Source organism: Lonchura striata, chromosome 3 (assembly GCF_050655825.1).
Source record: "Lonchura striata isolate lonStrDom1 chromosome 3, ASM5065582v1, whole genome shotgun sequence".
In the NCBI taxonomy this organism is placed as follows: Eukaryota; Metazoa; Chordata; class Aves; order Passeriformes; family Estrildidae; genus Lonchura; species Lonchura striata.
In genome coordinates, this window is record NC_140705.1 from 7,601,640 (window position 1) to 7,615,536 (window position 13,897).

At 44.4% G+C, this 13,897-nt stretch overlaps 1 protein-coding gene across 3 annotated transcripts; it reads left to right on the plus strand.

Annotated features, from left to right (window-relative positions):
- The first annotated feature begins 398 nt into the window (after positions 1–398).
- Positions 399–8,371, plus strand: LOC110470279 (WD repeat and coiled-coil-containing protein). 3 transcript variants are annotated; one of them, XM_021529799.4, is made up of 5 exons: positions 399–536; positions 869–986; positions 2,744–4,613; positions 5,991–6,108; positions 7,774–8,371. In XM_021529799.4, the coding sequence occupies exons 3-5, from the start codon at positions 2,763–2,765 to the stop codon at positions 8,043–8,045; spliced, it is 2,241 nt and encodes a 746-aa protein (XP_021385474.3). In that variant the 5' UTR covers positions 399–536; positions 869–986; positions 2,744–2,762; the 3' UTR covers positions 8,046–8,371. The 3 variants fall into 3 exon arrangements, with proteins under 3 accessions (XP_021385474.3, XP_021385473.3, XP_085432390.1); XM_085576264.1 differs by lacking the exon at positions 399–536 and having other exon boundaries at positions 597–986; positions 2,744–2,861; positions 3,111–4,613; XM_021529798.4 differs by lacking the exon at positions 399–536 and having other exon boundaries at positions 595–986.
- Positions 8,372–13,897: the final 5,526 nt, after the last annotated feature.

The following is a 13,897-nucleotide window of genomic DNA, read 5'->3' on the forward strand; positions in this document are numbered from 1 at the left end:
GACAGGAGCCGGGGGAATGGCATGGAGTTGTGTCAGGGGAGGTTTCCGCTGGTATCAGGAAAGGGCTCTCCACCCAGAGGGTGGCTGCAGCGGCAGCGCAGCGGTCCCAGCACCAGGGCTGAGCCGAGGAAGCGTTCTCAGGCACACGGTGTGATTCTTGGGGGGTGCTGCGGACAAGAGCTGGGCTCCGTGGTTCTCGTGGGTGCCTCCCAGCTTGACACCCTGTGACTTGTGACCCCCACTAGGTCCCGCCGCCCCACGGCGCCGCGGCCCCTCAGCGCGCTGCGGGGAACGGCGGCGGCGGCGCGAGGCACCCGCCCCGGCCGGCCCCGCCTGCGGGAGCACGGAGCTGCCGAGCGGCCGGGCGGGCGGAGCGGCGCCGGCGCCCCCCGCGGCCGGGCGGTGCTGCGCCGTGCTGGGCAGGGGAGGCGGGCCAGGCCCTGCGGGAAGGCGGTGCCCGCCACAGCGAAACGCCGCCGGGGCCGCAGGGCCCGGGACCGCCTCGGCGCAGCCGGGCCGGGCCGCCGGCAGGGCGGGTGAGCGGGGCCGCGCTGCGGCGGGAGCGGCTGCGGCGGGAGGCGGGAGCGGCGGCGCGGGCGGGCGGGCGCTCTGTGCGGGCTGCCCGGCCCCTCGCTGCCGCTCGGTGCGGGCTGCCCGGCCCCTCGCTGCCGCTCGGTGCAGGGGGGTCCTGGCAGCGGCTCCCCTGACCCTGGGGCTGGGACCGGCACCGCCGTTCGGCGAGCACCCGGCCTGTGCTGCGGCACCTGCCCGGGGAGCCGCGGCTGGGCCGGGCGCTGCAGGAGGCGGTGTGGGTTTGGGTACAGGGATGCGCTGGCCAGTGGGTCTCCTGCTCTTTCTGCTTTTCCAGGGCAGCTGGGGTAGTGAAAACGCCCGTTGTGACACAGGAACCTCTCCAGACGGCCCAGGAGGCTTTAGCATCTTTCAGTGTCTTGCGAGGCACATTATCTCGCATCTCCCTGCCATCAGTAAGTATTTCCCAGCACTCTGGGTTCTGAGCACAGCGAACATTCAATGTGAATTTTCCAGGAACTGGTGGCTACTTAGCAGGGCTGAGGTTGGTTATAGAGGAGAGGCCAGGTAGATGGTGGAGAAGTTGTATTCGAAGTAGTTTGAGTGGTCTCCTGTGAGGCAGTATTCAGTGTACTTAAACTTATCCCTGACAGACATTTCCTTAACTGGCTCTTACTGATTATGAAATTCATGGAATGCCTTCCCCTCCTCTTCAAGGTAACCTGCTTCAATGCTTAGCTATCACATATAGTCAGAATTTTTCCTTAATAGCTGACCTAAATCTTTGTTGAAACTAAGCTGATTATTATCATGCACTGTCCAGAGTATACCTGGAGACCAGGGGATGGATGTTGTGTCACTGGGCTGGGGAGTGTTCTCTAGTTCCCACTCACAGTCTTCTCCAGGCAGAGAACCCACTTCATGTGTTTCTCTCATCCTTTGGCTTTGTTGAGCATTTCCACCATGTTGAACTCTGAAGTAGGTTCAGTGGAGGTGCAGTTAGCAATGAGGAAGTAGGGGCAAGTATCTTTCTTGTGTATCTCCATCCGTCTTAAACCATTCCAGAATGAAATATTCTTACTTGGCTGCATATCTCACATTACTGAAATATTCAGTTTGTCATTCATTGTAAGCCACATCCTTTTTGCTATACCTCTACCTAGGGAATTATTCCTAGAGAGGTATCCAAGTTGGTGGTTTTCTTTTTACTAGGTATATTATTTTGCACTTGTTATTAGGCTGAGAAGAAGTTAGTTTGGTCATAGTAACATAGCTTTCTATACAGTTTTTATATTTGAAATCCATTCTTGCAATCCTCTTTCTGCAATTTTAGGGTCATCCACAAATAATTAAAATACTGAGTGGTGCCAGGCTCTGCACATTGCGATAAACTCTTGTAGCTTTACAGCTTTTACTGTCAAGAAACTTTCTTCTTGTTGTTCATATTCCCTACTAAAACTGCAATTCATTCTGTGCCATGGCTTTACATCTGAGCCAGATTGTTTGGAGATCTGAAATTAGGAAACCATTGATTCCTCAGAACTGGCTTTTGTGCACAGAGTAGGGATTGCTCACCGCTCAAAAACTAGAAATTAGTGTAAAATCCTGAAGTTTTCCAAAGTGTTGGTGCCTTGTGTATGCCTTCTTTTAAATTCTTTTCTCTTTCATTTCCTCAGAAAAATCTGCTTTCAACCTAACTCTCTTCAAAACTGCATTTGCTTTTTTAGACAGCTTTCTGGGATAACCATCCACATGCCTCATTCTCACATGCTTAATACAGGATCAGATTTGTAGATAATACATTAATGCTTGGTTATACTTGTAAGGGATCACTTCATCTGACCACAAGTGCTCCAGGAAGTTGAGAGTGAGCAGCAATATTTTGAGAATTGTTGATATTGAAGTAAATAGAAAATATTCTGAGAACAAGTTACTGATTAGAATGAAAGGACTGGTCTTGTGATGAAAATGCAGCAAAAATCTGATGGTAAGCCTATAGGAACAGCAAAGATTCTTTATCTTAAAACTGTATTTCATGGTGGAAACATCACAAACAAAACAATTACTGGGCTGGGAATTAAGCGTTGTTTATATTGACTTCACTGGAAGGAATAGTCCAGCACTGGCAGGGTCATAAGGTGAATAATCATCCAGGTACTGTCCTCTATCCTCTACAATAATTTATTTTTCCTTCTCATTCTGTTCTGTGTAGATGTTCCACTTTAAAAGTCATGGAGCTGGGAAAGGCGAAGCTGCTGCGAACCGGCCTCAACGCCTTGCACCAGGCCATTCACCCGGTGCACGGGCTGGCCTGGACGGACGGCAAGCAGGTGATCCTGACCGCGCTGCTCCTGCAGAGCGGAGAGCCCCAGTTCGGGGACTCCAGCGTGGTCGGTCAGTTTGAACACGTGCACGGGCTGTACTGGGGCCCGTGTCCCGCCGAGGCGCCGGCCCTGCTGGCGGTGCAGCACAAAAAGCACATCACCATCTGGCAGCTCTGCTTCAACGGCGCCGACAGGAACAAGCTCCTGGTTTCGCAGATCTGCGACATCAGCGAGCCGTACCCCGTGCTCCCCCAGGGCTGCGTCTGGCATCCCAGCAAGGAGGTCTTGGCCGTGCTGACCACCCGGGACGCCTCCGTCCTACCCTCTGTGCATCTCAACAACTCCAGAATTAACGCGGACATCAAGGGCAGTGGGCTCATCCACTGTGCCTGCTGGACCAAGGAAGGCAGCCGCTTGGTTGTGGGGGTGGGCAGTGCCCTCCATTCTTACATTTGGGATGATGCTCAGAAAACACTCAGCGCTTGCTCCTTTTGCCCGATCTTTGATGTGGGAGGCTACATCTGTGCTGTGGAAGCGACGCAGAATTTACAAGTCGCTGTGGCCACCGAGCTCCCTCTGGACAAGATCTGTGGCTTAAATGCTGGTGTTGCCTTCGAAGTTCCATCGAGTGTTGAAACTGAGTCCTTCCCCTCGCAGTCCAGCTTGTGTGGGGAGGAAGAGTATTCCTTGGATGGAGGGAAGAAGTCACTGGACTCTGAGAAGCCCTTGTCTGTAGTTACATCTCCTGTGGATCTAACTCACATACTTTCTAGCAAGCAGAGTGCTGATTCCAGCCCTCTCCTTCACCTGAGGCCCAAGGACTACCTGACGGGAAGTGGCCAAGATTCCTCACACCTCATCTTGGTGACTTTTGAAAGAAAGGTTACCTCTACTAAAAAAGTGAGCATCCCAGGCATTCTTGTTCCTGATATAATGGCTTTTGACTCCAAAACTCAAACTGTATCTGTTGCCTCCAATACTTGTAATGTTATTTTAGTCTATTCACTGACTTCATCCAATTTACCCAATATTCAACAAATTCAGCTAGAGAAAAGTGAGAAGCCAAAGGGTTTGTGCTTCTTGACCAATAAATTGTTACTGATACTGGTTGGAAGACAAAAATTCACTGACCCTGCTTTTCTTCCTTCTTCAAGATCAGACAAATACATGATCCGATTGATGATTAAAGAACTGATACTTGAAATGGGTCCTTCAAAGCCTGTGTCAGCTGATGGGAGCTCCAGTTTGAATGTTTCCAACATTACTCATGATCCCTCTAGAGATGTTCACCCTCTCAGCCGTGGGCTCCTGATACCAGATCGCTCTGCCCTTCAGTCCCCTACAAGCCGAAGGAAACTCATTGAAGAAATCAAGAGTCCTGCTTATGAACAAAATTTGGTGTTGAACATCAGCGACTTCAAAGACAAAAAGATTTCCATGAATTTTCCTCCACCTGTCGAGACTCTGGATGCTGAGCCAGTTAATCGGAGCGTGGCACTGTCTAACGCTTCAAACAAGCCAACATCCCCAAAAAGGCAGCATGAGGCAGCTTCCAAAATACCCAATTCTTACAAGAATAACCTGTTCAGTGAGAAGGAGGCAAGTTATTTTTTGAAAAATGTGGAAAAATTGTCTGGTAACTTCACAGAATTGCAGCACCATATTTCTGAATTAACTGAACTGCTAAAATCTGGGAAGAGAAATATTCCAGTGTACCCATCTTCTCAGGAACCCTCATTTATTAACATCACCTGCCAGGTAATTTGGATATTGGAAGCCTTAATAGTGAAACCTGTTTATGGCTGTATGTTTTTTGTTATGCTCGGGTAACAGTAGGATTAGATTTCCATCCTGTTCCTGTGGGTAGTTATATATGGTTATAAATCCCTTTACTCTGCAGGTTTCCACTGTTTTTAAAGCAATGGCATAGCCAGGAATGTGCCTCACACTGGACTAAACCCCTCAGGTCTGCAGTGAGGCTGCTGGGACTCCAGCAGGACCCACAAATTGCAGCTCAGCTGCAGAATTAAAGCCCTTTACAGAGATCTAGGAAGGGAATGCTTTTTCTAGGCAGCATCTAAAGCTTTCTGTATAGAAATTTAGACAAATGAAGATTTCCATGTGTGGGAATTCATATCAATGTCTGCTCTCCTGTGAGGAAAACTAAAATAATGGAGACTGAAACAAAAGCAGATTGCTTTGGCTTTGAAACAGAATTTGCTAATTAGCATTGGGAGCACCATCCAAGGAGGAAAGAAGCCTTTAGAGACACAATAGATAATTCCATTAACATGGCTTAAAAATGGATTTAAAGTGAAATTTCACATGCAAAACACATTGTTTGGCTGAAAGATTTGCCCTTGCAAATCTCATGCTAAAAAGGGTAAATTACCTGATTGTCAAAACCTGGCAGAGATCTACTACATCATTTCTAGAATTCAGATTAATTAACCTTAGTCAATATTCAAAGTAATTTAAGCTGCCATTTTCCTTTCAATTAGCTCTTACTTTTAAGCTTTATTAATTGCAAAAAATTCCCAACTTTTGTAGCATTGAAATCAAGTTCTAGATCATATTCCCTCACTCTCTTCAGTGTTTCCCATTGTAAACATTTAATAACTGTAATAACAAATTTTAAAAATGCCTTGCTGTGCCCAACTATTCTTTGAATATGCTTTTTGGATTTAAGGCCTGGGGCAGTGATGGCCCTTCTTACTTGTGAGTCTGTTCCTCACACCAGCATTCATGACCAGGAGTTCTCACTTCTGAAATTTTGGATCAGGGAAAGGTGGGGATAGAAAACCTGAAGCTTTACAAGCTCCCTGGGGAAATGCTCCTCACAGATGGAAGGATGGGGATGAGGATTGTGGCTCATGGTTTCTTCAGCAGCAATGCATGATTTTCTCCCCTGTTGTGACATGTGCTGGATAGCACTGTTCCTTGCTGCTGTCACTCACTCATCAGCACTTTGACAGCTGAGACCTCAAAGGATACATCTTGCAAACAGGCCTGAATGTGTGTAGCATTTGACTTTCTGTCAATAATGCCACCAAAGACACTTCTGTGATCCTGTTGTGATTAATGCCATTTTAACTATACATCACAGTAGCTAATGACTGTTTCTTGCATTTTCAGAAGCAGCTTTCCAAAAGTGATGCAGATGAAAGTCGGGCTGTTCTTCTCTGTGGTGGTAAACTCCGCTTAAACATTGTCCAGCAGATATTCAACCTCTCCCTTGTAGAAATGCAGCATGGTATGTTGAGATTACCCAAGAGTACAAACACTTCAAACGTGTTCCCAGAGAAGCTGTGGCTGCCCCATCCCTGGAAGTGTCCCACGGCCAGGTTGGATGAAGCTTGGAGCAGCCTGGTCTAGTGGAAGGTGTCTCTGCCCATGGCAGAGGAGTGGAACTGGATGAGCTTTAAGGTCCCTCCCTTCCTTCCCAAACCATTCTGTGATTCTGTGTGTCATTCTTAGTGAGCAATAGCAAAATGCATATTCTATCCAGGATAAAACCCAAGGGATAAATAATGAAAGATGAATATATTTTTTTAATAATGTAAAAATGCTTCTCTGAATTGATGGTCTTGTCAAGTAAATAGTTATACAGGAAAATTGCTTTCAGCCAGTGTTTTACTTGTTTTCAGCTGCTCTATGGAGAGAAGTCTGAGTAATAAGGAGCATAGGGTTGACAGATGGTTTTGGGAGTACAGTGTTCTATATTTGAATCTGTAGCTCCAGATCAAGACTTGCTGTAGGAAATCCTGTAGCACAGAAGCAGCTCTGTATGCTTCAGCAGTGCATTTCACATCAGGTTTTGCTGTGAGGAAAACTGCCTCTCTTCCTGCTGTGTTCTCCTCTGCTGTTATCAGTTCATGCTGTGCCCATCCCATGTCTGTGTACATGTCTCTGAGTGTCTCACTCTGGCAGAGGTAGAAAACACACTTTGGGGTGTGATTTCTCACAGGCTCTCCTGTGCTCCCTGTGCTATATAATCCATCTGCTTGCCCCATGTATCTGCTCTCTGCCTGCTTGCAGATCACTGGGCAACCATCCCAAAGCCTAAGGCTTGCCATTGTCCAAGTTTTATTTCTTCTAAGGAACTGTTGATGGAATATGTTTTTTTGAAATACACAGATACAAAGTAGGAATGGTATTTTGAAATTCTGAGTTGTATTGATTTTCAAGTTTGGTCCAAATTAAGCCAAAAGATTAGAGAGTTGTGTGCTTTCAAGCTACAAGCTTCTTGTGACCTTACTTGTGACATAAAGTTACATAATATAAATTTAGAAACAGCTGGAAATGCTTCTCTGAATTCCCTTAACCCTCATGAGCTCTATTTTCTTTCTGCATCAGCTTAATGGATAAAATGATAAAAAATTTCTGGTTTATATATTTTGGTAGAAGTCTGGGTTTCAGATTCAAATTGTAAAGAAAAAAGGTAGTGATACAGAGATTTTGGGTTTGTACAGCATTGTAAAATATTCCTTCCTTGTGTTTCTTGGAATTAAGTATAATGAAATTACATAAGAAGAGCAGTTTCTAAATTGCCTTTATTACATTAATTTGTCATTTAATTTACTAAAATTCTGGTTTTTATAGTATCTGCACAGCTTTAGCACTGTGAAGTAGCTTATCAATACCTAATTAAAACCAAGTGTGGATGCTTTTGAATTCTGTTCAGAACTTCATTCCTCCTGCTTATTTGAAGCATGCATTTATTATTGTCTCATCTCCTTGTGGCAAACTTCATCATAGTTGCCAAGTGTCCTTTAATTTTGAGATTGTACAACCTGTATCTTTTCTAGAAAGCTGTAAACATACAGAAGCATTTAATTCTAGAAGAAATTAGGTTTTTACGTTAAATATACCCTGATTACACAAAAATTTATCAACAGCCATGTTCTTGTCTTCACAGGTTCCTCTTGGATTGTTCTCACAGCGGACAGCGAGGGCTTCGTCCCGTTAATGTTTACACCTGCACAAGAGATCCTCATCAGAGATGCCACTGCAAAAGGCTACAGTGCCCGCTCCTCCAAAACTCTGGATATCATCAGTTCCACACAGGGGTGTAGATCCGCTTCTTCTGAAAGCCTGGATATCACCAGTTCTCTGGAAGTCCTGAGGGACTGCTCCTCCAAGACCTTGGACAGCATCAGCCCTTCAGAACAGCCCAGTAATAAAATGTAGTTTTTGACAGTGGTTTTGCAATGCCTCTCTGATGATGGGAAGCTTTTATGTTTACTGTATGGGACTGCAAATTATCAACAGCAGTCTCAAATCTCTGTAGGATTTCTGTAATTTTTTGTTGCATTGTAAATTATTTATTTGATCCTTAGAAATATTAACTTTTTTTTATACTGAGCAGTGTTTTTTAACTATGCCTCTTGCAGTACAGATAAGGTTGAAAATGTGCATTCTTACAAGTTTCTGAGCTCAAGTTTCCATCTTGATCTTTAATACATGGGTGTTTTTAGATAATAGTAAACTTGGATAATAAAGAAATCTGAAAATGCTGCATTGTCCCTCATTCCCTCTCTTCTGCCAAAGCCTCAAATATTATGCTGGTGTTGTTTAGGAGTAGTGCCTGCAGAAGTGCACCTGGGTTTGCAGTGGTGTAAGCACCAGTGTAAGGTCATGGAGTTTGGGACAAAGTAGGATCACATGAAATATCCATATGGTGTGGAAGCAAGATCCTTTTCCCCTTGGGTACCTCCTATAACATCTCTGCTTCCATCTCTGTGGAGTTGGGGAAGTGGTTGCCACATGTCTCATCCAGCTAAAGTCTGACAGAAGAAAATAGTCTATGGGGTTTTGTAGTGAGAGAGAAAAAATGCAAAGGGGAAATGTAGAAGAAGTTTATGTAAGCACAAGTTTATGTAACATGATTGCATCACTGAAGAAAAGACTAATCCAAGATTGCTCCCCATAAAATCACAGCATGATAACTTTAAGCAGTTTATCAGGCTTTCACAGTGGCACTTACTGTGTGAGAAGGCATCAAGCAACTAGATTATAGAATTGGAGCTGCTTTCTCGGGGCTAAGATAATCTCTTCATTTTTTTTTTGTATGGCCTATTTGGAAATTTAGCCACTGTTAAAAGAAATCTGTCCATAAAAACACAGTATTAAAACACCATCAAAAGCTGCAGCTAGCACTCAGCATTGGGTGGTGAAACTATAGGTTACAGCTTTTGATGAATGGGGAAGAAGGAAAACAGGTGAAATAATTTGGCAGTTGTGGGTTTGATCCTTTATGTAGCAATCATCTCTTCTCAGGAATGGTCACTTTCATCAGAAGGTGGACCATGATTACATCTGTCCTTACCAGAAAGTCACTGACAGCTCAGCACTGGGCTGAGGTGGGTTCAAAGCAGGCTGGATGCTGGGGGTGGTCCATGTTTCCTCACAGCTGCCTGACAGTCGTTTTTCATGCCTGTTCCTGGTTCCAACATCCCACTAATCCATGGGAGGAGAGGGTCAGAGCTGAACACTCTTGGCTCTGCAGAACACCTTGCTTTGAATTTCTCATGCCTCAAACACTGCTTCTGTAATTTTAAAAAGTGTATAAATAATTTTAATAATAATTTAATAATAATTTTAAAAGTGTATAAAAATTAATTGCTTATTTTTGCATTGTTCCTATTTGTGTTAGATGGACAAGAGAAAGTGTCTCCCACCAGAAGTGTGCTCACTCTCAGGTTGCACCATACAGACCTGTGGAGTTCTTCCTCAGGTGAGCACCAAGGACTTACCTGTGCACAGGGCAGTGCTGTGTGGGGTAACTGGAGCAGACACAGCAAGTGCAAGACACCTGCTAGAAGCTGTTAGTAGTTTGGTCAACAGATTACACTGGTTCTTCATGGTGTGCTCCATGCATGTGGACAAATACTGCATTTAAAATAGAATCCTAGGAATCTTGGAAGAATAAATTCTTATGTTAAGAGACTTATTTCATGGAATCACAGAATCATGTGGGTTGGAAGGGATCTGGAAGATCATCTGGTTCCAACCCCTGCTGTGGGCAAGGACACCTTTTACTAGACCAGGTTTCTCCAAGCCTATCCAGCCTGGCCTTGAACACTTCCAGGGACAAAGCATTCACAGTTTCTATGAGCAATTTGTGCCAGTGCCTCACCACCCTCACAGAAAATAATTCCTTCCCAATGTGTAAACTAAACCTGCCCTCTTTCACTTCAAAACCATTTCCCCCTTGTCTATTACCAGAGGCTCTTGTAAAAAGTCCTTCTCCAGCGCTCTTTTAGGCACTGGAAGGAGCTCTAAGGCCTCCCCTGATTGATTCTTCTTCAGACTGAAAAACCCCAGCTCTCTCAGTCTGTTTCCACAGCAGAGCTGCTCCATCCCTCAGAGCATCTTCATGGCCTCCTCTGGATTCACTCCAACAGGTCTATGTCCTTCTTATACTGGGGGCCCCCGAGCTGGACACAGGACTTCAGGTGGGATCTCACAGAACTCCTCCATCACCTTCTGTCCAGGCTGCTTTTGATGCAGCCCAGGATATATTTGGCACACTGATGCACAACAAAAGCACATTTGGCTTTCTGGGCTCTGAGCACACATTGCCAACTTATGTTGAACTTTTTGTCAGCCAACACACCAAAGTTTTCTGTTCAGGGCTGCTTGATTTCAAATCAAAACATCATTTCTAAACTAATGAGATGATCTGCACCAAAGCTGAATATTAAAAGAAGGCCCAAATAGTTGAAAAAGTACCAAGCCTAATCCAAGAATCCTTAAGAGAAGACTGCAGGGTTTTAAGGAACTTTCTTCTCTTACAGATTTTCTTTCATGCCTGCAAGTCCCTCTGGGGATTCTGGAGTTGCCCATTCTCTCTGCTTGTCCAGCTCAGCACAGCTGAGACTTTGCCAGGAGTCTGGGGTGGCTGCAGTTTTGGTTCATCCCACACTAATGTCAGCAGGTACTTCTGTGCACCAAGACTCATATTGCAACATGTCCAGCAATTGTGGGAATTGTTGAACCTGCTGGATGTGGAAATGTGCAGATTCTGTTCCATGGCTTTGAAGGTGACCAAAGAGCAAGTTTATTTTGGAAACACAAGGGAAGTTAAGTCCCCATGGGCTGCAGTCACTTTGAACAGAAACTTCTCAGGCAATGTAAACCTCTTACATCATCACAGTGACAAGGCCAACAAAAACATCCTCTAGGTAAAACAGATGAAATTCCATCATGGAGAATACTAAGGTAAAAAGGAAATTCTTTCGATCCTTTGCTAAATGTAGATGATGCCCTACAAAAACTGGCTGGCAGGGGATGGGTGCTGGGCCTCCAAAGTGGAGCTTTATCAGTGAAGCTGAGCAAATGACCATGATTAGTTCCATGAGACCTGAGCAACTCCTTCTCACCATCTACAGCAGAGCACAGCAAAAGTGAGGACAGATATCTGAATGGCATAGCTGAAATTCATCGTCTCATCTAAGATCATTTGGTGTAAGAAATAGATCAGGAAGAAAGGTTTATTTTTTCTTCCACACTTCCAGAGCAAACACACGTTTCCCTACCATCTAGCAGTTCTGCTGCTCTCCAGCTAGGCTTGGAGGCTGCCTCTCTGTAATGCCTCTAAAAGTGGTACTGAGGACCCAACCCCTCTGAAAAGTGCCACAGCTTAAAGGTGTCCTCTCTTTGTTCAGCTCTAGCATGCCAGATTGTCTTCAGAGACTGTAAATTCTCAGGTGCTACATAGCTAAAAGTTTCCTCCTCTGCCTCGGGGACAGACAGATGCTGCTGATTCATCTTCTGAATGAAGCTTCTCAGTGAGTTAGCATCTGGTTTGTGCAGCAGGTTTGTTGTTTGTGAAGTGAAAGCCATCTGATTTCATACTTTTTAGCCTACAGTATGTACACATTCTTGTAACCATAACACTCAGCACTCTTGCTGAGTATCTGGTGGAATTGCAGAAAGTTAAAAAAAAGAAAACATTAAGTGAAATTGCATGAAAACAAAATTCCCTCCTTCACCCACCCGTTGTATGAGTCCAACTGAGCTTACTGTCAGTCCAGAAGATTTCTTAAGGAAAAGGCTATTGTAACACTTTGAGACTTTTTTTACATAACTATGATATGAAATTCATATGATGTATATGATTGACCACTAAACTGCTGTAATCTATTGGATAGGACTTTGAGCTAACTTGCCCTCTCTTCTTCATCTTACAGCTGGACAACAGATACCAGGTCTGAAAGGATCTGAGTTTCCCTGGTGGAAACTCCTCCTCTCAAGAAGATTGATTTAAGTCTGTGTTTTCTGTCTACAGCCCAGAAAGGCAAGCAGAGAAGTAAATGAACAAGTTATATTTGGAAACAAACTCTGAACTCAAAAGCAGTTTGCTTTAAAACATTTTCTTCTTCAACTACTTTGTTTGGAATGCTGAAGGTGAATAAAGATGAGAGGATGCAGCACGGATTGAATCAAACAGCAATTCTTATAAGGTGCAGGAGTGACTTAAGGAATTATTACTCAAATCTTCAGAGCCCTTCCTGAAAAGCCAGTGACCTGACACAGAAGGTCCCAGCCTTCAGGGACTCCCCAGGGACAGATGTCTGAGGTGGTGTCCACCTGTTAAAGTGGGGGCCTCAGCAGAAGGGATCTAATCCAACTAAGCCAGAGAGCTCAGGGGGAGGCAGGGGACAGCGAGGCAGGAGGGGAACACAGAGGCAAAGCTGGTGGCCAACAGCAACCCCCTCCATCAGTGCCTGGTGGGAACAGCAGCTCGGGCATGGCTTTACCTGATCACCAGCAGGAACTCTCAGGGAGGCGGGGTAGCCTTGAAGGTGTCAGCATTGTTGCTAGGCAGGAAAAGCAATGAAACAGGATGAGAAGATTGGATTGATGGTTAGACTTGATGCTCTTCAAGGTCTTTTTGAACTGTAGTGATTCCATGATTCTGTGACTGGTGACCATCTCTACTACTATTGACTGCCAGTGACCAGCCCAGTACAGAAGATTTGGGCTTCCCTCACTGCACTTCAGCAAGGACAAGGAATTGGACATGGTTTGGCTTACAGAGCAATACCCAGTGACACACAAGTCTGTTATCCTTTCCTTTTCTTCCCATATTTGTTGGAATTGCCTGTGTGCAGGTGGGGAAGTGCTGTCTGTTATGCACCCAGCTGGTTTAATCCAATCTCCCATATTCTTATTAATATTTTTGGATATTACCTGAAGGAGAACCACTGGGAATTAAACCTGGCCCCTGTCAGCAGGAAGGCAAGAGGTTTACATTAGATTAGCATTTAATCTGAATGCTTGTCAACATAAAAATTTGCTTCTTTCAGTCACATGTTCTGAACATGCATAAGGCATACACATCATTTAAAACTGACAAGAAACATATAAATATTTTTCATTTTACTGCACCAACACTGAGTCTAAGAAAAAAAAGTTACAAATGCACTTAATCCTCCATTCTTCTGACTTGCAAAAATACACCCATTTTCTCAACAAAATTACATCAACATTATATTCCTGATAATGAAATAAAATAAAAATAGTCTGCTTCACTTAATTTACAGAAACTTTATCTTTTCTTTTGGCAGTTCCCGTTGGTACGATATGCAAAGTGAGGACTGAGTATATTTCAGTGAGATAAAGATCTCACTGTCTCTCTGGAGAAGAAGAAAACAGTTTACAATCAACCAAGTTTACCTTCCAAGAACCTGCATTCAGATTGGGTGTCATGCAGTTTTAGAGGCAACTGCACAACTGGTCTAGAAATAGTATTGTAAGCCACATTCAAATGGTTCCATTCAACCCAAGCCAGCACTTTCTACAGCCCTTTTATCACTGGGCTGAGTGTTCAGTTAATATAAACTGACACAGACCCACTGCCTTGTAGCTACAGATTTATAACAGCTGAAAATATAACACATTAAAAAACATTAACAGCCTTTACTGGGCCTTCTGGTTATTTTTAAACATGACAATTCAGAAATACACAAATATTACAGAATAAATCGAATGTCCCAAACTGTTCTCTGTGATGTTTTGGAGATATGTGATATTGC